At 38.1% G+C, this 26,601-nt stretch overlaps 1 protein-coding gene across 6 annotated transcripts in view; it reads right to left on the bottom strand.

The window, feature by feature from the left end:
• CPED1 (cadherin like and PC-esterase domain containing 1) overlaps positions 1–26,601 on the bottom strand; it is a 146,610-nt gene that overhangs the window by 45,240 nt on the left and 74,769 nt on the right. For all 6 annotated transcript variants that reach the window (XM_068669582.1, XM_068669581.1, XM_068669585.1 and 3 more), the window contains 2 exons: positions 25,125–25,311; positions 22,901–23,069 (listed from right to left, as the gene is read on the bottom strand). In XM_068669582.1, coding sequence (XP_068525683.1) covers positions 22,901–23,069; positions 25,125–25,311 — 356 coding nt within the window. The remainder of the gene's footprint in view (positions 1–22,900; positions 23,070–25,124; positions 25,312–26,601) is intronic.

Here is a 26,601-nt window from a genome sequence, read left to right as displayed (position 1 = left end):
ACCAGAATATGATTCAGAAGGAACCACTAAGGACATCACCAAGCGTTACAAGAATTATTTAAGGTTGTATCATGCTACTAATGAAGGGCAGCAACCATTTATGAGAAGAACACAGCTGAACCTCCAGTATTCATCATGCACTAAGGCCACCTAAACTTCAGCCCCCTAGTGAAGCATTAGTCAATCTATAGCACAAGAGGAGTATTCTTCTCTCTTATCAGAGAAAACAGCTTTATCAGGAAACTGTATTTTGACACAGAGAGAAAGAATCTGCAAGAGAGATTGGGAAACAACCAGAGAAGGTAATTTAGAATAAGGAATGGGAAAGCACAGGGTCATACAAAAGACAAAGAAGCTGGGATGTGTTATTCTTCTTAGTTTCAGGTAAGACTAGAGAAAGCAAAAGAAAGTTTGGTGCTGAAGATTATTTTTATGAAAAAACAAACAAACAACAACAACAACAAAAAAACAGCAACCACACAACAGTGATCAACTTCAAATCTGCCGCATCAGCTTTACACAAAATCTCTTAGACATCTGATAGCCAAGGTAGCTATAGAGCAACTGAAAGCATGAGTAAACAATGATCAGTATTTCTGAACTTAACTATCACATTCATCAATTAATTTACATCCCATCAAACTCCTGTTTTGATTTAGCATTTAGCCCGTGTTTGTTTTAATAGATTATTTATTTATATACAATAATTCAAATATTAAATTTGGTGGACAATTTCTGAAAATCCAAGGACCAAAGATACCTATGAGATAAAAATAAATGATCCTGTCTCAGGATCAATATTCAAAACAGGAAATACCAGTTAAGTTAATTTATACTTCTAGAGATAGACAGATGTGTATATAAAAAAAAAAAAAAAAAAAAAAAAAAAGATTATTAAACTTGCTTTGTTCTATTTTACTGGTGTTTTATTTTCAAATAGTGATCCTGAAGTTCCCAGGCAAACTACACTGGTAAGGGGAGTATATCAGTCTTTCAAACATCGAATGAATGATTCTGTCCTTCATGATTTTTTATTATTTAAGCTCAGGTGTGTTATGACGCCCTTGATCCTGTTTTGGAATCTGGCTTGAATGACTGAACTGCTTATGTAATGTGTAAAAAGTTTGTCATACTCAATTCTAACACATACATTTTACCTGGTCTTAAATATATCACCTTTACCCAAGCTAGCAAGAAACAAAAGTTAGGGACAGAACTGTATCAGTTCCCAGAGGTTTGCATCTAAAAGACTGCTGTTAAGAAAATGGGATATTATATGTTGTAAAATCATCACATAATCACAGCAATAACAGTGAGTTATGGTTTTGGCTCCAATCCACCAGAGTTTCCAGATGCTTTGCAAAATGCACAAGTCTACAGTCTGTACTCGGTTACAATAGCTTCAGTTACTTCAGTGGGGTTACTGCAGACTGGCACAGCAACAGCTGAATGTAACTTTAGCCCTCACTTGCAACAATAAAATATAAAAAATAATATTAAACAACCTAAGAAAAAAATAGTAATTTTATTACTAAATAAACTGTTTCATAATGTCAACATAAAACATGCATCTATTTGAAAAGAAACACATGAAGACAACAAACTGTGTCATTCCCCTCCCATGTTGCCATTTTCCTATCACTTTCCCTTCTTTGACATGCAAATATTTCATGCAGTTTAGCCTCAGTGTCTCTGCTGGAAGTTTCAAGGCCTCTTCTCTTACAGTTTGAATTTGCCTTTGTGTCCTATGGAATACATGCTGGTCATCACACATATTTCCAAAAGACTTATGGATGTTTATTATTGGTTTTGAAGATGCATCCCAGGCATGTGTACAATTTTTCCTTGAAATATGTGGCCAAAACTGAGTGCCAAATTGAAGTCAGTCCATGCATAAGTATATTTTTCAAGTGGACTGAAGTGAGTTAGGGTTCTGTGAGTCAAGTACCCTTCCATCCCTCAGCACAAACGCTTTCCCAACTCAAATAAAGTAAAATAAAATATAAAATAAAATAAAATACCAAACACGCAGGGCATTATATCTTGCCTACTGAAAGTTAAGAACTGATAAGAGTGACATATAATGCAAATTTCTCCTACTATGATCTACAATGCTTTGTTTGCTTTTTAGCTGCTGTCTTCACTATGGATGTCCTGTACATTTTGCTCTTAAGGTTTTTTGGAGGGTAGCATTGCCTTATAACGCTACTGGGATCAGTCTGTGTATTGTGAGAATGGGCAATACTGGGACTTGTCCGTTTCTAAAAGCTTACAGTGCATTTTTTCTATCTTCATCAGGAGAGAGCAGGCCTGGGACTGAATGCCTAGTGCTAGCAACCTGCCAAACAAACTGGAGATCTCTGAAGGCTCAGGTGTAAAGAAGCAGAACAGCTCCCTACATCCAAATACGTTCTGCACTGTCCAATGAACTGGACAAATAATGTATCTGGCCAGTCAAAGATTCACAGTTCACGTCCTGATATCGCAGTGCTCCAAGACCTTGCTATGCGGTTCACCAACAGCCCCTAAAGTGCTCAGTGGTTTGATGCAATAGTTAAGAGTTCACTACCCTTGCTTGCAAATGGGGAAAAAGGGCATCAGCAGAAATGTTCACTTTGTTTTGTGTTTTACTACCTGACCTAGATGACCTTACAATCCTTCATACATTTTTTTTTCCAGTTCTGCTTGGGACATAGCAGTTTATTTGCAAGGTTGGAAGTTTTCCAGACACCTACTTTCCTCTTACAGCTGGAGAAATGGAAGGCTCATGAGAGTGAAATCTCTTAATATTAATTGCAATCACATTCCCCCAACCAGTCTACATCCTCGTAACAACATACAGAAGAATTCTTAAAGGAAATGAGAAAAGTGAGAAAGACAAAGGGAAGAGGGAGGTAGAAAGATAAGAAAATTTAAGTTCCAAACAATTTGAGTCAAGAGAAGCAAAGTACTCTAATCTTGTACTGTTGTTAATTTTATTTTGTTGGTTTTGCTCTAAACATGAGCTTTAGTTTCTCCAACCCTCTGTAACAATCAAAGTGTTACAGTGGAACAAGGAATGCACAAATCAATAGGGAGCAGCAGTGGCAGAGGTTATCATTGTTGTACAGACAAGAAGCTTTGAATACCAGAAATAAAATACTGAAATACCACTGCAAGTGCACCTGCCAGGGGCTGAGATCTACTGCTGTAGATGTTTTTCTCACATGGCTGTTCTGTTCAGTGAATTTGCTGTTTGTAGAGACAACTGTAGTGCTTTCCTTTGGTCATCATAACCCTTGTAAAGTATTTTGATCTCAAGGTTATTGAAAAGAATAAATTCTTCAGTCATATGTTCCTGCCATTTGTTTTGTATCCATACTGCAGAGACCTACTTGTACATGCATAGGCAAGGACCACACATACACACTTACATACATTAACACAATCCAAGAGCTGCTCTAAGTTTAATTTAACTGTTTACCAAAATAGCACAATTTGAGAAGACAGAAAGCTGTATTTCTACAGAACAGATGGATTGCAAGGGGAGACGTGATACTGTCACTAGTGCCACAAGCCAGGGCAAGATACAAGTAATTTTTGATTATGGAATACTATGAAATTAGCTAAGAGTGGAAAACAAGGAAACTCACAGATTACCATAAAACCCAGTATCTCTATCTGTACCTTGGCATTCATTAGATGTATCCATTCTATCATATGGAGACTATTTAGTAGATTTTTGCTGAGGATGGATGTCAAAAAAAAAAGGTTATTTACAAGTTCTTACTTAACAGCTGTATTGTAATGAAATTTGCTCTTAGAGCAGGGAAGTACCAAGCCACTAGTGTCCCTATCAAAGACACCTTGCAAACTTTGGAGAGTGGGAATTCAGGTTTTAAATCAGAATCTGGATCCAGAACTCATAAGTGGCTCTTTCTATAGTGTTCATGTAGAGCTCCAGCCACAGAATCTGAGTTTTGACTTAAAACAAAACAAAACAAAACAAACAAACAAAAAATCAACCTCCAAATCCTTCCACGCCCTCCAGAGATTTCAAAAGCCGTCTCCTGAGATTTCAATAAGAAGATTAAAAGGCAGGTCTTGCATCATGTATCTGCACTTTTTTTTTTTTTTTATGGTTTCCTAGGATCAAATATATAGCCACAAATATATAATTCTAGCTGCATAGTTTTTTTGTTTGTTTGTTTTGTTTGTTTGTTTGTTTGTTTGTTTTTTCTAACTCTATTGTGGTATTTCCAGATCCTCATAAAGACCTCAGTTTACTCTGGTTCTCAATGAACCATCAGCCAGAGGATTTCATGTTCTCTGTTTACTCCTAGGTTAGGGTTGTTAACTCACGCAGTGCAAAGAATACAAAGGTTTGATAGAGTAAAACCTGAAGTCTTTAACTGCAAACAAAAAAGAACAGTAACAGGAGTGTTTGACTTAATGAACTTGAGTAGCTTGCAGATTTGTGCTGACAACTGGAAGCTGTCTGCTGACCACTGAACTTAGGAAAGGAAGAACAAGAAATCATATTTGCCAAAGTACATAAGGTGCATTGTGCTTTGTACTGTACTTTAAGGTATTTTACTATTAAAAGTAAAAAAGGATTCAAATTTCAAATAATCAGGTAAAACTTTAATTGAACATGATTTTTTGTCTTGAGTAAAACAGATACAGAATACTTGAAAGCATTTGATTTAATACTGCTGGTAAAATGTTTTCAGGAAGAAATGTTAAAGATATATGCAAGATAAGTATAGTTTGGTCAAGTATTTTGTTACTTTTGATGTTTGTTTATAAAAATGAAAGGGGATGTTCATAACCAGAGCTCTGGGTAATTACTTGAGTATGATGCTTACAATGTAAAAGTCACTGCAGAAAAGCAATCAATCAAAGAAACAAATAAAAAACAAATAAATTCAATTTTCTCTCTGACTTTTCAATATTTGTTCAGACAGAAAAGACTCTGGCCTGGTGGGAATTGAGAGTATGGACACATATTGCAAGTCCACTAGATGCACTTACTGGATTATGTCTTCTTTTTCTAATCCCATATCGCTATTTCATTTGATAAAATCCAAGAAAAAAAATATTAAACATATCTTCTCCCTCTTGTCTTTCTCATATTTATGCTTGACCTCCATTCCGCTTCCTGCTTTCATCAACTCCTCCTCTTTGACCTGTTTCCCCCAAAACATTCACTAAAACTTTACTACCCTACCAGCCAATGAAGAAGACCAATGTTTAACATCTGCCCACACAAAACAATTAACAAATGTTCTCTATGGACAGACAGAAAAACAGACAGACAAAGACAGAAAGACAGACAGCAAAACAAAGACAGAATGACAGAAAGAAAGACAGAAAAAGAAAGACAGAATGACAGAAAGGCAGAAAGACAAACAAAGAGAGAAAGAAGGAGAGAGAAAGAAGGAGAGAAGGAGAGAAAGAAGGGAGAAAGGGAAGGGAGGAAGGGAAGGGAGGGAGGGAGGGAGGAAGACATGGAGAATATTTTCTGTTACTTTTGATTATTTTAGCAGATTATTGTGTCCCAGCAATTTGTAAAGACATCAGAAAATACCAGTGTAAAACTAGTTCAAAAGAGAGGATTAAGGCCCCATAAATGTTTAAGTAACTCCTTGATATTTATCAATGGCTCAGTGTCATCAATCAATACGCCTTGCTGAAATACTAATGTAATAATTCACATAAAATTGAAATGAACATTTGTTTATTCCTGTCTAAAGAACAAGTTCATTTTTCATAAATATCAAAGCTTGTCATCATGAAAAAGAATAAAAAATTAGAAGAGAAAAGCCAGTGCCATTGATAGGCACTATGAATATGTTTCTGTTTTAGGACTAAACAAGTAGTGATTGTCCTGTTTTAGCACTGGACAATTGTGAACATGGATGCAATTATACACATCCCAGACTTAATAAATTCTACTTAAGACTTTGGGCCTGCAAAGATGGAGACATATGGTATTATTCAGAACAAGTTATCCCACTGACTTTGCTGGAAATGTCCACAGAATGTGAAGTTAAACGTGCATACTTCCTTGCAGAAAAACACACTCAATCTTCATGTTTTCCATCTGAAACCTCATGAAGCCATGGGGATTAGAGCTCTCCCCAAGTATTTTCTGGGTCTTTTTGTTGTCACCATATTGTTACTCAGTTCCTGCATTCTATTAGCATTCCCTTTTGTCTAGAATTTACTTGGCATCTCCCAGAGATTTTTGGTAACATCAGAACTAATTTCCATCACATCCACCCTCTCTCACAATAAAATTCCAAAGTGTCAAATGTCTGTCTCAAAAATAAAGCAGCAGTAACCACTAAATGAATACCTTGCAACCTTTCTGTCAAGCATTTCATCTTTTGATAATGCTGTTACAGCAAAGTAAATAATGATATTTAAGGATGCTTTTATTTTAATTAAAACAAATTATAAAATTATACCTTGAACATTTTTTTCTCCAGTCTCATTTTCTTTTTTTTCTTTTCCTTTTTTTTTTTTTTTATATATATATCTTCATCTAGAACTCCATACCTATGAACAACACTGAGCTATTGGGCCAGGAAATTAATAGCACAAGGGAGACAGATATGAACTGTAGTTGTCAGTAAGGTTCTTGAGTTCTGACAACATATTTAATGGAAGGAATTCATGTAGCAGCAACATGTCATGGGGATTTCTTTAACATATCAGGTGACATGTCAAAAACACTCAGGGTTTGGTACAGATACTGAAACACAGGTATTTATGGCCATTTGGGTTCATTAAGGTGTAAAAATTATCTTCAGAATACTAAGCACTTACACACAACTGGCAAGTAAGCACAGTCTCATTCTCTTTGGGATTGCAGCTTGGGTTGAGATGTGATACTGAATTTCTGATGTAACAAGATGTGCATATCTAGGCAACTGATTTCCACTCCTTTTCTCTCTGGACCCTTTTCACATGACACTTCCTACAAAGTTCTTTCAGCTTTTTCTAACTTGCTTTCATTGTTAAAGAAGCAACAGTTAAATCTTTACTCTAGCTGTATACATTCCTGATACTTATTATTTTCTATTCACCCTTTTTCTGAAAAAAGGGAGGGGTGAAGTGGGTAGTAAGATCACCAGATAATTTTCTGCTAATTTGCATTAGTAATTAGTAATTTCTCCAGTGAAACATTATAAAAAGTATTTTGCTTCTTACAAAATGTAATCAGTGGACACCAAATATCTCCAAGTCTCTTGTGAGATCTTAATCTTATCTTAAAACACAAAAGGAATGTTATTAGCTGTTTTGTCAGGAGTTTAAAGGTGTCCATTTCTTAAGGGATGGGATGTTCTTAGTTTGACAAAGTCTGAACTTCCCTGCTGAAGCACTTAATTTCTTTTGAGGAACTCACACTAAGAGGTCTAAGTGACCCAAGCCCTATCTGTAATCCAGCCTATCAGAGGTAAGAGATGTTGCGGGTGTCTACACACATATTATAAATCAAGGCGTACTGAAGGACATAGGAGTTACAGGCATAACCAAAACAGATATTTCTAATGACAAATAAACCTGTTTCTTATATATGGAACAGGAATGCTAAATACAACTAAAGGGTGTATGACTTAAGATAGTTATAAAGTAAAAATGCTAGCCATAACACTGACAACAGGTTAGTGAATTACACAGATTCACATATCCTTTAAACAAAATTACTTATAAAAGACAAACTTCACTAGGAACTTCACTATGTGAATGAAGAAGTCTCCATTCTATCATTGGATTGAGAAGAAATCTTTCCCTTCAGAGTGTTAGACATAGGGCACAGCATTCATTTACAAGTAAAGGACTTACAGAATGACAGGGTGAGACATTGGCCCACCTGCACTACATACTACTCAAATTCTTTACTGAAGCTCAGCGGACTTCTGTGTATGGTGGCTCACTGTCATGGCTGTTTCACTTTTCATGCCATGCTCAGACACTAAGCCACTCACAACTGGTCTTTCTTAAATAAACTACAGAAGCCTTTGATCTCTTTTCTACAAGGCTTCCCAGAAGATATTGGCATCTACTTTATTTTTCAGACAACACTGATGGAATGAGATTTATGAATAACTTCTGTCCTCCAGTGCAATCTGGATGTTAGCAGCTGAGCACATGCCACTCAATGGAAGAATAAGGATCAGCAATAGAAGTTTGTGACTTTCCTAAAGCTTTGGGGAAAATATATTTTTCAAGGTGAGAACAACTGCTGCTGTAATCAACACATGAAGGTTAACAGTTCCAGACTGAAGATACCAATTGTGGTTGACACTAAGGCTGGATACATATAGTTTAAAAAAAACAAGCAAACAAAAAGACTACCTTTAAATTCGTAAGCAACTGTCATAGTTGGAGTCCCTACCTGAAGAGAACAAAGGTGGATTTGATTCTGAAGACTGTGACTACTCTAATATTATTGATTTAAGTTATGTGCTTCTTGATTTATATCTGCGCACTATAACCCTCAGCAAAATCAGTAACATGTATCACACATCAGTTGTTCCATGCTTTTTTTACAACATGTGGCATTATGTTCTGGAAACACTGAACTCAAAAACATTTCTCATACAGGTAGCACGTTTTATTTGTACATCTGACCAAAATAGCTTGAAAGTATAAAAAAGTATTAAATGGCCTGAATTCCAGATGGCTTGCTTGCTCCATAAAGTAACAGTATCTGCTGAGATGACTGTGGTGGTGTAGTTCTTTTTCCTTACCAAATATACACAGAAGGAAGTTTTCCTCTGCTTTTTTGTCATCTTTACTGCTCTCTTATTTCATGACCTCTGAGTTAATCCTTCTATTCTTCCTATTAGCAAGTTTAAGCAGGCAAACTTCAAACAGACTAGCAATGGGTCACAAGGTTTAATGGGCATGTAGATAATCATCTAAATTACATTTCTGGAACTGATGGGCCAGACAGGCTTAGAGAGTAACTTTACCAGCTTTCACTGTTAATCAGCAAGGATTGTGTGTCTCAGTACGTATCTGCCTTTGCCTGCCTCCCTGAGGGGCTGGGACATACTGACTGATTAGCAAAGGCAGCTGCATTGGCTTTCTTCTCCCACAAAGTGTGTTATGGAGGCTGAAATGACTTGAAAGGCAAATGTGACCACAGCTCAAACACCAAGTGCTCTCTTCTCACCACTGTGGAATTGCTGGCCCTCCTTTTGCAGATTATGATACTCAGCACAACAGTTGTTGCCAATTTTCATGATCTGTTAACACTTAGGAAGGCTCATGCTGGAGGCTCTTCTTTCACATCTATTGTAGTATCACCAAGGGGAAAATTCAACAGGCTATTTTACATTTTCTGATGAATTTGAGAGCAGTGTATGAGGTGAACTGAAAAGAATACAGTAATTGAACTGTCAATAGTGAATGCCCTGGATTTCAGCTTTGAAACGCAAACTGTAGAGGGATGGGTAAAGAGGAGAACTGTTCTCTGTAGGATATAGACAGCATTACGGCTACAGAAATAACAATGGATATATGCTGTAAAGCTGATTTTTTCAGTGAAGATACTCACAAAGCAAAATTAATATATCAGATGTGAGTCCCTTGTTTGTCTTATATTGGTGGTTGTGTTTTATACCTACCTTGATTCTAAAAGGAACAAGAACAGTCAAGGATTGGCTTCCTGACTGGCGGAAGCTTGTCCTGCTGTTAGGCTGGTCTGTCGTAGTAAATACTTCTCAGTGATTCATTTTTCTGCTTTTTAACAAGATGTTAAATAAATGCAAAGCCAGACCAATTAAACTATGATTAGCCACACCATAAGCTTTTACTGTGTTTTGTATGTGTAACATAGGCCAATACCAGCAACCCGTTCAAACAGTAAAAACCGTTTTGTATTTTTATAATTCTATACAGAGAAGAATCTGATCAACCAGCTAAGAAGCTGCACAACTATATATTTTGGATCTCAGCTGAGAGCATTCTACAGCAAGAAACTACTGAGGAACACAGCAAAATAATCAAGATTTTTTTTTTTATTTATCTCTTTAACTTTTAGAAAGGAAGCTGGATTCCGACTTTCTGCAAGTTTTCCATAGATAGATAGATTGATCGATCAATCGATCGATCTATGGCCCCTGTGACCTAGGTACAACTGCTTCAGACTGATGTTAGACAGAGACATGAATTAGACTAAATACTTCTATGATTTTACTGTCCGTGAAGCACCATTTCTCATGCCTCTAAACAAGGGTGACTGAATTTCCCACTTTGTCTGGGACAGTCTCAGAACAAAAAGTCCGCCCTGTATTTTGAAAAAATCTTCAGGTCTCAATTTTGTTTCAAGTGCTCACTGAAGCAAGGGATTATCCCATTTCCCTGCATTTGTGTGGCAGCCTGAGGAAGTTACCTACACTTGATGCCACAGCATCTTTGACTCTTTCAGTGAAAACAGAACTGGTCAAATCTTTATGCCAGATCATGAAACCTATGACAGGATTTCAGTCATGTCACATCCTCTTTACCAACATAATACACGGAAATAAGATCTGAATTTCAAATATGCATTGTGAGCATACAGCCTGAAGAGCCGATAGCCTTTACACAGCCCAGCAATAAATCACTTCCGTCTCCATTGTTCCATTGTACCATATGGCTGACTTGCCGAACTACCCTTCTTTCTTTTCTTTTACCTAATCAGAACTCTTAAGATTATTATTAAAAGACCATATGAATTATTAGGAAGACTTACAGAGTCATTGCTATGACTCGTTAGTCATACTTTTCCTCATATCGTCTCTGTAATAACCTATACCTGACACTATACATTACAGCTTTCTAATGGCACAATGTCACAGATAATTTCAGCTAGGATCAGAAACAGATGATCAAAGCACAACTATTATTTCTGGAGATGTAATGGCAGGCATACTGTCTTCTCTGAAGACTGTTTTTTTGACTCTAGATCCAAATAGACTCCAATGAAAGATGTTTTAGTCATGTCAGATCCAAAGTACATTGAAATAAAGAGCAGTCTCTTCTAAGTTCAAAAGGCTTGAATTAAGGATATTTTTTCTTTTCCTTTACTATTATGCATATCACAAAATGGCTACAGAAGCTGTTACTAAATACAAATGACAGTGTCAGGAACATCTTGGGACTAGAATAGCAAAGATGTATTTGCACTACTGTAACTAAGAAACATGCAACTTCTGTGTGCCCTAAACCTGGTCCTAATCAGTGTTACCATGCACCCCTCAAAATATGCTTACATGGCATGACAGAGAGTCTTGCAGATAGAATAAGCTCTGGTAGCAGAAGCCATGACACCAAATTAGCATGGAGCCAGCCTGGCCTGGGTGCTGAGCAGCACCACCACTCTGTTCCCTGTTCCTGCCCCACCTTGCTCACAGCCTGCTCAAGTAACTCCACAGCACTCTGCTGTCATGCCAGCAATTTCAAGAATGTCACCGTTAACAAACAAAAATGTAGCTGAAGCACCTCAGAGCCTTTGTGTGTCACACAAAACTACTGAAGTTTAACCTGATAACAATAGCTTTTGTTCCTGTACAAACTGCAGTGACCACTGATATAGATATATATATATTTTAAAAAATGGATGTGTGTGCAGCATATAGTAATGTTATTGTGGATATTTTGTAAATACCTTTCCCATATTCCTGTACTGATTTGTCTGTGACTTATGAACTGGCATTCTGATCATCGTGAGCATCGGAGAGCAGCCTAGAAGGGGGATCTGGGCTAGAGGGATCTGGGGGTCGTGGTAGACAACAAGTTGAATATGAGCCGGCAGTGTGCCCTGGCAGCCAGGAGGGCCAACCGTGTCCTGGGGTGCATCAAGCACGGCATCGCTAGTAGGTCGAGGGAGGTGATTGTCCCGCTCTACTCTGCGCTGGTGCGGCCTCACCTCGAGTACTGTGTGCAGTTCTGGGCACCACAGTATAAAAAGGACATGAAACTGTTGGAGAGTGTCCAGAGGAGGGCTACGAAGATGGTGAAAGGCCTGGAGGGGAAGACGTACGAGGAACAGCTGAGGGCACTGGGCCTGTTCAGCCTGGAGAAGAGGAGGCTGAGGGGAGACCTCATCGCAGTCTACAACTTCCTCGTAAGGGGGTGTCGAGAGGCAGGAGACCTTTTCTCCATTAACACCAGCGACAGGACCTGCGGGAACGGGGTTAAGCTGAGGCAGGGGAAGTTTAGGCTTGACATCAGGAGGGGGTTCTTCACAGAGAGAGTGGTTGCACACTGGAACAGGCTCCCCAGGGAAGTGGTCACTGCACCGAGCCTGACTGAATTTAAGAAGAGATTGGACTGTGCACTTAGTCACATGGTCTGAACTTTTGGGTAGACCTGTGCGGTGTCAAGAGTTGGACTTGATGATCCTTAAGGGTCCCTTCCAACTCAGGATATTCTATGATTCTATGATTCTATGATAATGCTTGTAAAACACTGTGTGCTCTTGTACAGCGTTAGTTATCTCTAATTAATTAACTTTCTCTCCACGAATCAACTACCCTGACAGAATACAAACACTGACACAGACATTTAACCAAAATATAAGGTAAATACTTCAGCAAGGTTTCAGAAACTTTGGATAACCTTTTCTTCCTCCCCACCTTACTTCTATTACTGTACTTTCAAACCCGGCATTGTGCTTCCTAGAGCTAGGAAAAGAGAACTACTTATCTTGTACTTTGTGGTTCTCCTATGTATGCAGCTCATGCAAAGACTTCACGCTTTACCAGGGAGTAATTTCTTATATCCTAATATTGCATAGTTAGAAATGGAAAAATTACAGCCTAGATTCTGACTCTAATTTCACATGGTTAATGTAGGCAATGCAAAGCCTGAAAAATAAGAGCCTGGCCTACCAGGGTGATTGAGATGGTCTCAGAAAGCTACCCTGTAATCAAGGGAAAACAACAGCTAGTAAAGTGTCCCTGAGAGCCTCCAGGTGAATCCTCTGCTTCTCTCCAGAGATCTGAGGTGCCTTCACAAGATGCTCCCAGACACTGAGGATGAAGGTGCTCAGAGCCAGCACAGTACACAGGGTGCATCTCAAGGCTCAGGCCTGCATGCTTGGAGCTTCCTCTGTCTGCTCAGGGTCTGACTTCAGCAGTGCTCTACTGTAGGCCTGGGGCAGAAGGAAAAGACCTTTCTGTTGTTAGTCAGGCTGGGTTAGGATTCCCCCCAAGCACTCAGACTTCAGGATGCCTTAGGCTGGGGCAATTCAAACATGCGTCTCCTTCTTTTCCATCCACCAGGGCTCTGGCTATCAGGCCACCACATCTCCTGCCCTAGCTGGGCCACAATGCTGAAATGCATGGAGTAATCACCATTGAGAGGCGGGACAGGAAAGAGAAATAAACACAAAGAAGTCTGTATTACATGGAGCATTGTGAAAAAATTACTGCTACCTGTTCTCTAGAAAAACATAATTGATTCCAATGGTGTTACTGAGCCCGTGTTAAACCAAACTCATCCAAATTAAGAGCAAAACAGGAGTATAAAATAAAACCCATTCCAAATATGTGGGATGCTTGCCTGATAGCTTAAAACAAACAAAAATGCTATAACTAACAAGAATTATATAAAAACAGCTTTTCTGATCAGCATTTCCAGAAACAGTACTCTCCCAGGAGCTGAATTCCCTACCCAGCATTTACTGTTGTCTGTCTCCTTTCACATTCACCCACAATGGTTCATTGCTATTATTTAAAAAGAAATTTAAATCCTGTGGTTAAAGGCAGGGAATCAAAAAACCCTGGGTCTACTCCAGTCTGCACTAGCATTTCTTTATGGGCTCATATATTTCTGTATCTACAGTATCTGTTTCTATAACACTGTGCCTGCCTTGACATCCCCCCATTCTGCAACACCCTAGGGAGCAGATATTGCAATGCATCCCTCTGGCTGCAACATCCAATCACACACCCCACCAGCACCAGTGGGATCTTGCTCACCAGTTGCAATCATACTGGTCATAATTCAACTCCCTAAAATTTGTACTCATGCAGTTATGAGTGTCTATTCAGATGGTTCCTGGGAAGATTTTAATCTTCTGTATCTTAAAAGTATCATGCATGCCCGCTGGATGACATAGATAATTGTATGAAGGGGAGAACAGCCTGAACGCACAAGAGAATGGAATTGCTCTGTCAGGTGACAGTTTTGTTTCTCCCATAATGATATATTAGTGACATTCCTCTATGGCAGCATAATAGCAAAATAGCCCTCAAGTCAGCATTCACCTAAATTAGTGCCTACAATGGCGGGACGTTCTTAACACAGTATTGTGTTAAACTGCAAACATGCAGAAGACGGAAAAGAAGGTGGGAAGATGTTAAATCTTCTGTTGCTGAGGTAGAAGGTGCTGCAAACACTGGCTGGCGTCGTTAAAATCAATATTGATGGGGAGTGAGATCACTGCTGATTTAAGAAGCTCTTAACTACCAGACTGCTGCACAACAAAAGGGAGCATAGGAAAAATGAAGGCTGAAAGCTGCCCAAACAATAGTATCTCTTAAGGAGCTAATTACTGTAGCAACTTAATACTTCTAGCTAATGATCATAAATGAAATAAGATTGATGGTGTCATCTTGGTCATTACTGGCTCCAAATTGTTGAATCACTGAATCAACATTCATGTGGCTTGTCTGAAAGCACTGCTGGCAAGTTGTCCCTCAGTGATCTGTGTAACACATCATTTCCTGTGTTCAATCCATCGTGATCATGACAAACATAGCTGCTGCATGGAAACATCCACTCTCTCCATTCTCTGACTGATACTGCTGGACAAGTTTCCTGGAGGGTATCTGGTATTAATCTTTTGTCACATGTTAAACAGGAAACTTAGCTACATAGAGAAGAATAAGGGCAACTAATATAGAAATAGGAATGTAAGCAAAATGCATTAAACTGGAAGATTATGTGCTTTTCTCTGGGCAACTGGGCCCAAACTCTACTTAGTCTCCAAGTATGGGCTCTGTAATGTGGCATCCCCAAAATGCTGGAGACTGTGATGATGGTCCTAGTCAGGCACAGACAGGACAAAGCTGTAAAGTAAATTTTCATTCCATCTTTAGAGAAAAAGACACATAAATAGAAGCACAGCCCTACCAATTCTTTTGCTGGTTCTTCTCACATTTGTTCAGAGCCCAGCAAACATCTGACAGTGAAAAATGATTGCAAGAACCCATGATTAGCAGATGGTGGTGCAGACTATGTATGAAGTAAATATGTAGGTGAAGGAAGTGAGCATTTGATTTCTAGAAAACAAACCAACAGTATTACATTAATTTCCCCAAAGAGACAGATCTATGCTCTGTTGAGCTTTCCAGACCTTCCTTTAAAGTAGTAGATATTGCCCACTGACCAAGATACCAGCCTGACACCAACATGCCTGATCCTGAGATCCAAAACAAGTTTAGTACAGAACAGCATAAATGGAGATCCATCATAATGGTTAACTGTTCTCTGACTCATCTACAAAACAATGTTTTAAATCATCACAAAAGTCTTTCTCATAATTAAGAAAATGTGGCAAGCTTTCTCTTTCTAATGGTATAGATGTTGACAGAGCCAGAATATGCTGATTAAAAAAACTATTTTGTTCTGGTACACACAGAAATTAACTCTCAACTTGAAAATAAGCTCAGTGTATTTATTATTTACACCGCCACCCTTCATATACTCATAAAAACAATTTTAGGAACTACAAGTTGTGTTAGATTTAGATGCTTCTAAGGCTTCACCTTCTTCTTATAGCAAAGGGAGATTATACATCCTTTATCTTTACATAATTTAAAATGCTTCAAATAGTTATTAAGCTTTGGTGAGCTGTTGTCTGACTATGAATATTTAGGAAAATAACTTACTATTTCAGCAGCTGTTATGCAAGTGAATTCACTCACTAACATTGCCCAGAATACCTAATGGAACAAAATTTAGCTATGTTTCTGTCAGGACAGATACGCCATCAATATAATTTGAAATTGCTCCCCTGAAGTTAATTGAACCAAACTGTTATACAGGAGCTGAAGATATAACCTTCCCTTTTATGCCATTCTCTTTGTATTAGTTCTTTAATAATTTTGTGGCTTTTGACTCCGGTTTAACAATGCATTTTTTGCTACATATTTGCTCCTCTGGGTTATAGGAGCACTGCTTTATGTTTCCTAGTGAATGGCTTCAGGTATACACACACAAAGTATTTATGCTTTATTTAATAGATTAATAGCAATGCAAATGTACTTCTAGTGTATAGTGTGTTTTCACCAGCAAATCACATCTGCAATGTCTGGACATGAAACTCCTGTTTATTTAAAGTAATCTCTCTGGTTTTCTCTGTACAGCTATAACTTCTCACTCACAGGAGCTTTCAACCCAATGTTAATGTGAATTTCTTTCACATCACACAAATAAAGCAAAAACTGACTTTAGCAGCACTCACTGCCACTCTTCTCAACCCAATTGCTCATTCCTTCACCTATCTCTTCCAGTGTGCTAGTACAGAAAGACTGGGAATCTTATCCTAGAAAATAGCCCATTAAAAAATGAAAAGAAAAAAAGGTCTCCCATCTGGTTCATGCATAGCTGCAGGCAAGGAGAGGGATGCTTAAGTTGGCATTGCTCCTGGAAAAGATGACTGTCATACCGTGCTCTCACCAGTATTTATGATGAAAATTTAAAGTAGAGACTTGAGTATTTCAGTTCTAAGAATGCGTGGGATTTTTGCTTGTCCCAGCCAATCCCTCATTGAAATCACAGTTACCATTCTAGACTCCACGACAGCTAAAATCTCTAGATTAACAGTTATGCTAATAATTTTCTTTTAATAGGATGTTACTATTTAATCAGAAGGTATTCTTTTGAAGAAAGCATATGATTTTCTCTATATTTTCTAACACAATTAGGAAGCTTTAGAAAAATAAGCAAAAGAAAAAATGTAGACTCTATTTTTATTTTTTTAAGTTTGAGGTATTTCTGATGAGAAAAATAAATTAAGAATATCAGAAAAATATCCTCACTAGCTTCTAGATCTGAGAAAACTAAAGAATGAAAGGCATGACGGCACATATAATGGACATAGTTTTATTCTTTGAAGGGGAAATAAACTACTTTTGCAAATAGGATATAATCTGTTGATATGATTAGGTTGTATACTCAGTTCCAGAGATGCACTTTCTGTGTGTCTTCAAGCAAGATGAACCCAGAACTTCAAGAAGGTTGGCTGCTGCAAAACCTAAAAGTCTGCACAAGGCATGAACTAAGGACAGAAGATACATGTGGTTTGTAATGATGGTCACACTGAATGTAATGCAGCCGAGAGGAAATAATTAAGACTAATGTGTTTCAAGCCTGTCCTAAACAAAGTTCTTTGTTTCTCTCCCAAGCTTTTTTTTTTTTTTCTTTTCTTTTTTCTTTTATGGACATTATTTAATAACTACAAGGTTTTTTGGTTCTTTGAAATCTTTGTATAAAAGCACTAAGAAAAGAGTTCATGTTTCTATAGTTGACACAATTTTTACATATACTATCTGATATGAAAAGCATTTTAACTGTAATAGGGCAGTCAAAAATTAAGTAAAAACTTTTTTTTTTTTTTTTTTCCTCTCAGGAGATCTCTAACTTGAGCTAAAAAAACTTGTAGCTCAATCTGAAAACATTCCCACACCTCACATAAAAGAAATCATTATCTTGTTGCTGGCATCTTGTTGCCACCTCTATTACAGCAATTTGGTACACAATCAACAATCCTATGTACGCATCTTGTATCAGCTCTCTGTACTCTAGGGAGGGAGTATAATGAAAGTTTCTATGAGCATATAAAAGTTAATAGTACTTCAGAATAAGGTGTTTTCCTATAAAAAATCGGGAAAGATTTTAAGGCTGTTCTCCTGTATCTTCTTTCTCTCAGACCTGAGAAAGGTGCAGAAGAGGCTGAGCATCTGTAAAACACACTCTACTGGACTGACTCTGGAAGGTACTTTTTCAAGTTTAATGCAAATGTACAGACAAAGGGGATGATACACACTATGGCTAGAAAATATAATGTTAACTATCCATTGCTCACAATGGAAATGCAAAACCAAATTAGTGACTGTATTACTAAAACACACACAGACACACAAATAACATGTGGCAGCAAGACGCTGCAAGTACAAGGGGTTACAGTGTCAAACAAGGTTCCCCAAGCACATTATATGTTATTATCCATAACTCCAGCTACACAAAGAGTAACAATGAAAGAGGTAGCATTCACACATTTCAAGTGAGGCATAGTTGAATCCATTTTCATTTTAAAGAGGCACTGCAAGAAAGAAAAAAAATTGTCTGTCCTTTATGACAGCATGTCAGTAGCTCTGGGATCTTTCACTTTAGGGTGATATTGATAACCCTGCCTTAAGAGCTCCCTGCTTTTCCTGCTCACTTTGTATTCTGCCTATCTTGGTGTCACAGCTTCACAGGACAAAATGAAATGGACACTTACTTTGAATACTACCAACAATTCCACAAAATTAAGGTAAAGCACCAACCAATAACCTTTCTAGCTGCAGCCCAAGCAATACTGTCAGAATGCAGAACACACAATGAAAGGGAACCAAAACCACCGAAGGTGCTATGGTGATGCCACAGTTTATCCCCCACTAATTTGGTTTTAATGAGGATATTATAGCTACTATCAAAAAGGAGAAAGGACAGTATTTTTGTCCTTTTAGAGGCTGCAAGGCTTCGAACAGCACACTTCTTAACTCAATAGCTTTGAAATTAATCCAGGATTATTCAACTGCATGAGAATCGTTAGAAGACTGGAAACATCCCGCGCTCTGTCTTTTTATTGTAGCCTTCCTTATAGTATCAGCTTGCAGTGAAACCTGAATATCCTAATGGGATTAAACATAAAAAGAAAGTCAGGAAAAAGAGTCTCTGGATTAGAATTTTAACTGAAGCCTTCTGTGAGAAAGACCACATCACTATCAGTGACCTTTCTCTCCCGATGTGCGATCCCAGTTGTGCCTAGTCAAGTGTCCAAAGGAGACTCCATCAGTTCGCGCTGTATTTATCCTTTTGCTCCTAAAACAGGTGTCTTGTTACTAAGAGAACAAGCACTCATGCCACTGATAAGGGTGTATTAACCCACCCTGCAAGAGCACATAATGTTCTCTGGTATGAAAAGCAGAATGTAACGATGCTATTTAAGACATGAGCTTTCTATTGATAAAAACAATCACTTCAAGTAAAAGGCAGTAAATTCTGTCCTAGCAAATAGGAAAAAGGAAAAAAGTAGGCTTTTGAGTGTTTTAGAATGTCATTTCTATTTACAGCTCCAGCCTTCATTTGTTTTTGAAATGCATTCTCCGATAAGTTTGCCTTTAACATATGTAAAAAAAAAAGTGGTTTGTGTTGTTTTTTTTTTTAGAATCTTACACTGTATCTTCAGAGCCTTCATTAGATACCACAAGAATGCTTTTCATCTCATTTTTACTCTAAACTCCTGAAGTCCTCCCTAGTTCTGAACAATTATATTTAATTAGAGAGCAGTTACTCATAGATAAGCAGAAAACCAACCTCAATCAAAAGAAACTTCTAAAACACTTATCATTTTTATCATTCTAGATCTCTTTACCTTGACAGTACTTCAAAGATTCATACTCAGTCTCATAAATACTATCATAAAACTTTAACAACAGTGTAAACTCCAGTGTGGGAGGATGTGTAAGAGCTTGAATTCCTATTTCTCCATCCAGATACATGCTCCAAACTGGGTGACAAGAGGGGCTTTCCTCACATCTTCCCAGGTACTGTGTTTTCCTACTAATGTAACACCAGCTCAATTTACTGCTACTCTCCTGGAAGCTAGCCAATGTTACACCAATTTGCAAGGAAGACACAAGAGAACTAGGAAACTATGGATCTGTTAGTCTCAGTACCTAGAAAAGTTATGGAGAATATATTCTGGGTGCTGTTGAAAGGCATTTAAAGAACACAGCTGTTATCAGGCATAGTCAACCTAGGTTCACAAAGGGAAAGTCCTGTCTTAGTAATTTGATCTTCTACGATAAGATCGCCAGCTTGGGTGGATGAAGGGAAGACAGTGGATGTAATCTTTCTGGATTTTAGTGAAGACTTTGATACCATCTCTCACGGTATCCTTCTGGACAAATTGTCCAACTGTGAGATGAACAAGTACATGTTACAATGGATGTTGAACTGGCTGAATGGCAGAGCTTAAAGGGGAGGGGGCTGCATCTGGCTGGCAGCCAGCCACTAGTGGCATTCCCCAGGACCCCATTCAAGGGCCAGTCCTGTTCAACATTTGGATCAATGATCTGGTTGCAGGAGATGAATGCGTCCTCAGCAAGTTCACTGATGATCCTAAACTGGGAGCTGCTGTTGACTCTGTCAAGGGACTAGAGGCCTTGCAGAGGGACCAGATACACTGGAGCATTGGACAATCAGCAATGGCATGAAATTCAACAAGGGTGAATGCTGGGTTCTGCACCTGGGATAAAGCAATGCTGTACACAGGTACAGACTGGGAGACAAGTGTGTGGACAGCAGTCCTGCAGAAAGGGATCTGGGGGTGCTGGTTGACAGCAGGCTCAACATGAGCCAGCAGTGTGCCCTAACAGCAAAGGGGGCAAAACACATCTTCAGATGCATTAAACACAGCATAGCCAGCCAGTCAAATGAGGTGATTCTCCCTCTATGTTCAGTGTTGGTGCAGCCTCACCTTGAATATTGCGTGCAGTTCTGGACTTCACAATATAAAAAGGATAATAAGATACTTGCATGCATCTAGAGGAGGGCAACAAATCTGGTAAAAGGGCAAGAAGGCATGTCCTATGAGGGGAGGCTGAGGATGCTCAGGTTGTCTAGTCTGAAGAAAAAAAGGCTGAGGGATATCCTCAATGCTCTCTGTAACTTTTTCAGGAGGGGAATTCGAGAGGGAGGTGCTGATCTCTTCTCCCTTATAACCAATGACAGGATACATGGGAATGGTACAGAAATGAGCCAGGGAATGTTCAGACTGGATAGTAAGAATAAATTCTTTACTGTGAGGGTTGTCAAACACAGCCCTTCCACTAGGAACAGGCTTCCTATTGACTGTTCAAGATTCATTTGGATAGTGCTCTTATTAAATGGTTTAATTTTTGGTTAGCCCTGAAGTGGTCATGCAGTTGGACTTGATGATCTTTGTAGGGCCCTTCCATCTGAACTATTATAATTATAACTCAAATTGTATTTTTTTTTCATTCTAATTCACACCCAAGGTGTAAGGCTAATTGTGTGCATGTTAACAGAAATCTTAGATATTACATGTTTTGATTATTGTTTTAATACTGTAGCAACTAGATTACTAGATCTAGTGCTGTGTGAAGAAAATGGTCCTTGACCTTTTGAGCTAGCAAACTGAGTGTAAAATAAGAGTCTACAAATGGGTAGCACTCTACTCTCACCATAATCAGGTATTCAGATCAGTAGTTAGTAGGCTGTGATTGCTGTGTATATTCTACCTGACAGTTCTGATTTGCAGACTGAGAAAATTATTGTTAACACACAATTTGCTATCAACTTTTATAATCTCTTTGGCTCAGATTGTAAGCTCCAGTGCTTCACAATAAAAATAAAGTTTAAAAAAAAATGGTTACTGGTTACAGTAACGTCTTCTGTAGTAATAGATAGGAACTGGAGAAGGGGAATAGATTTTACAAAAGGGATATATTGATACATAAAATAAATAAAGATAAATAAAGACATGATTATACACTTGATATGAAAATGGATGACAGCTTCAACTCTGCGGTTTTGAAAATCCTGTTTCCTTGTCGCTAAATTAACTGTGATGAAACATAGTTTTCCTGGATCTTCTAATATTTAGAATTAAGCCAAAAAATCTTTTATTCTGTCTAAAATCCCACAGCTAAAAGCACTCCCCTTGCTTATTATTTCATCACATTACTTCCTTTGAATTAAATGGCTTGTCTTTACCCGCTGTGTCAAGTATGAACTTTTAGTCCTCAAGTTTTGGAATCCAAAGAGCTTTGCTCCAGCCTATGCCCAGGGTTTTCCATTTTATGAAAATTCATTTTTTACCATAGTTTCAGTAACTGAAAACTTCACTTCCTTTCATTTTCTTACTTCCAGTTTTGTGTCTAATTCAATTTAAGCTCCCCAAGGTCACCCAAAATCCCCTCCTAAGCCCTACGGGATAGACTCTCATCATTTTTTCCCTTCAAGAGACCCATTGCTTTCTAAGGGTTGTTATTTGTTAGAAGTAATTTATTTGTATATCCAAATTTGTATTTGCATAAATGTGATCTAGGCAGCAATCATCCCTTCCTTTGGAATAATCAGTGTTTTTTTGTTTGTTTGTTTGTTTTTCTTTTTCCCATTGTGTCTATCAGTCTTCTAGAATAAAAACTTTTCATTCATAGATCTTATAGCAGTATTCGTCCTGAACAGTGACACAAATGTGCCAACATCATAGATATCTTTGTTGGTAAAAGAATTTCTATGGCTCCAGTGTCACAGATAGTTATAGAAACAGCAGTCTGCCCACTGTGTGGTACTGACAGACTGTTCTCCTACAAGCTAACAAGAGCTCTCAGCTGGGTAAGATTTTGGCTGACCAAAGTAAGGATTAATTAACCTGGAGCTCTCAAATGCAGGCTAACTGTAACAAGTAGTTAAGCTGGAGTTACTTTTTATAGCTCAAAAGTTGTGTAAATATTTGTGTAAAAAATTGTGTTTCATACAATTATAGCATTTAGAACTCAGATTCTAATCTCACCAGAACTGACACTACACTAACTTAGGCCCATGTACCCTAATTTACACAGAAAGCAGAAAACTCAGTATTAATTTGTGTAATAAAAGAAAAGAAAGACAATACCTGCACAAAACCACATATCATGTAGTCATCAAACAAAGGCAGACTAGGGCGGTCCTCCCGATAAATTGTGATTTTATAGCTGCTCACAACCTGAGGGTTGGGTTGCGAATCATCTGTTACAAGAACTGTGACTTTGTTCAATCCAAGGCCAAGTGGGTAGTTAGCAACACTGCAAGGCAAAACAGGGAAGTGGAATTAACACTAAAGAAACAAAGATTTACACTGTGTTGCATATGGCAGCTAAACTTTACTTGTTCCTTGAGACTTCTATTCCTAAAAGTTTCTTTTTCTGACAAAATACATATGGTTTTACACTAAAAATAAAAATAAAAAAGTGTAAATTACATTTTGCAAAAAGAATTTTAAATTCTTCAAGATAAAATACTGACAGTGACACTTAGTGAAAACAGCTGCAGTAGCTGTGGCAACAAGTTTGACATGAAATCTGTGAATGAAGGCACTAAGGACAATAATTCCTGGCAGGTTCAAGTCAGTGGTAAAGTCAGCAGGGAGACAAGCAAGACTAGAAGTGTCAGCTAGATGTAGAAATTGTTCACTAGCCAAGCATGATGGAGTCCCAGACAAGCTGCTCAGTGTGACATAAAAGAACAAAGCTTGACTGTGCTCTTCTTCCCTTTGCAGTGAAATGAGAAATGCTGAAAGACACAGAACCTGCACATGCAGAGCTTTTAATGATCAGTGAAAAGGACATAAAGCTATTCTGTTTTCCTTTTACAAGGAAGAACTCTTTTTTTTTCTTTTTTTTTTTTCTTTCAGATTTTTATTATATTGCTTATACAGCTGTAACAGGTGTTAACATTAAAATGCTAAAAATTGCATAGCAGAACTTTATGGGAGCTTCTTTTTCAATCATAAATAAGGAATGATTTTTTATTGAAAATACAGGAAGCATATTATGTATAAGGTCAACATCAATTGTACAGACCAGCACTGGTTGACTGATTATTAGCAGACATTCTAAGTTAAAGTATCTGCTTCACAGTCAGTCAAAGTTGCACAGGCACTTTATGCCATGAAGCAAAACTAGCTAAGTAATTGCTTGGATGTTTTCTCTCAAGTGAATCCCTGTCCCTGCTCTCCCTTTTAAATGTCCCCTGATCAACATGGAAATCTTTTACTAAAGGCTAAGTACATAGGCCAGTCCTTTAGTTCTAAGCTATCTGGCCCAGATAAAAAAACACTTCTTGCCTTCCCAACATCCAAAAGCAGGGTGGTTTGGCCCAAAATGCCTACTGGGAACAGTCTCCAGCACACGCTGTTGTTTTTGAGATGGATGGCTGGGAAAGCCAAAACTGTGCCAAGGACCACAGTAGCAATTAAAGAGCATGGCTGATCATGGGTTGTTGCTCAAACCAGATGTTTACTGATGACTTTGCTCTCAGCCCTATCCTGCAGCTTTATACTGCTCTAAAAGACTGGATAAGCTGAGACTCATCCTGATGATGACACCTTACTAAGTGATTCTGCTGAATATGGATCAAGTTAAGTTGCGCCAGGGGAGTTTTAGGCTGGATGTTAGGAAGAACTTCTTTACCGAAAGGGTTGTTAGACATTGGAACAGGCTGCCCAGGGAAGTGGTGGAGTCACCATCCCTGGAAGTCTTTAAAAGACGTTTAGATGTAGAGCTTAGGGATATGGCTTAGTGGGGACTGTTAGCGTTAGGTCAGAGGTTGGACTCGATGATCGTGAGGTCTCTTCCAACCTAGAAATTCTGTGATTCTGTGATGTTGAATGAATACACTTATTTCCTCTTTTGGTCCTACCTCACTTAAGCAGACTGTAGATCCATGTAAACAGACTGCTGGCAGAATGAGCAAGCCCAGCAGAGCAGTAGCGTAGACCACAGTGCAAAATCAAAACTTCGATATGAAAACTCATATTCATTGCTGTTCTACTGTGTGCAGTGTAAGGATGTAGTGTTCCCACCACAGCTGGACTGTGACTAGAGAAGCTGGGGAGACATTTGTAACTGTGAACTGCATAAAGCTAGGGCTAATTATGGTTTGACAACATATTGGCATTGCCTTCAAGACATTGACAAATAGATAAAAACATCTGAGTGTTGAAATCCCTTTGACTTTCCTGTGACTAACATCAAAGTATTCTGTGCTTTTGGAAGCACAAAACAATTCTGTAATATTCTGATATATTTCCAATGTTCACAACACTTTTACCTTTTATGTGCATATTTTGTTGTGCATACCTTGGTCCTTTCATCTCATCGAGGTGTACTTGGCATTGACAGTTAGAAGGTTCTGCTCCAATTTTCACTGTTACCATGTCAAATGGGACTTCTGCGTAGTATTCCTTGATCTTTGGGTTAAACTGAGGGTTCAAATCCAGCTGTGGACTGGTGAAGATCTGCCTGATATGAGATAGGGTATCTTTGTCTGTTCCAAGAAGGCATCAAACAAACAAACAGACAAACAAACAAAAACAACCTGTGAAATGTATGAACATTTATAAGTAACATGCAACTTCTGGCAGATTAATAATATGCACAGTGATAAGATTTTTACTACCTGGTCACTCTGAGATTGATAATTCTGCTACAAGGTCTTAATGGAGGTTGTATTGGCACTTGAGAGAAATTTTCTGACCCTGGAGGGCTTTTAATCATTCAATGCCCAATGACTAGTTAAAGCCAGAAAACTGAAGTCTGAGTAAGCCTTTTAGAATGCAAGGATTAGTTCTGGGAGATCCCGTCTCCAGTTGGTTAACTGGAACTCAAAGAAAGTTAGGCCAAAATTCATAACCTACTTAAGTACCAGCCTGTGTACAGGGTTTATGTACATGTGTAATTGCCAATAAAAATCAAAACATGATAGACGTATTATTACTGTTCATAAGAAAAGTCACATGGAGATATCTAGACCCATGGGGTCATTTATAGTACAGCTAGAAGCATGATTTATTAAAATTCCTAAATCAAAAAATTCCGACTACTTCCTTGTGTATGAAATCTCCACAATCAGATCCTATTTGCTCAAACGTATCCTTTATTTTGTAGTGTCTGCCAAATGACTTCTGAGAATAATTATTTGCTGGCAACTCACTTATGACAAATATTTTAATCCAACCTATTGAAATAAGATTTACAGAACAATTACACATTCAAAATTTTTTTCCACATATATTCTCTAGCATGTGTTTAAAACTGAGTATTTCAGAAACTACTCCAGCTAGGAGACTCTCTATAATATCTGAACAAATCTGGTGGCTTAAAACATTTTTTAAAATGCCATAGCATAAAGGATGCATTTCTGCATGAGCCTTTTCTACCTTAGTATCAGTCTAGGGAAACTAAACAGGGCAAGTTCTGTTCTGTCTTGTGTAGATTAAAATGTAGAATCAGTTATTTCAGTGAAAGAACGGCATTTGGAATAGATTTGCAGGGGAACAGAGGTTCACAAGTTGACATAAATTATTAAATAAGTACTGAATAAATGTCAGCATAAACAGCTCCCCAGATACTGTATGCATTACCTAGAGGATTGTCTCACTAATAGCTTAGAACTGAGGAGGAATTTTCAAAATAAAATTAGTTGAGATATCTTCAAAATAAAATGGCAAGCAATCAGAATGTGACTCAGCCAGCCCAACAGCATTTCTGGCCTCTGACTGATACAGGAGTTCCTGGAAGCATGGTCAAATCAATAACGGAGAGGAAACGAGGCTGA

Source organism: Anas acuta, chromosome 1 (genome assembly GCF_963932015.1).
Source record: "Anas acuta chromosome 1, bAnaAcu1.1, whole genome shotgun sequence".
In the NCBI taxonomy this organism is placed as follows: domain Eukaryota; kingdom Metazoa; phylum Chordata; class Aves; order Anseriformes; family Anatidae; genus Anas; species Anas acuta.
This window is presented reverse-complemented; position numbering and strand designations above follow the sequence as displayed.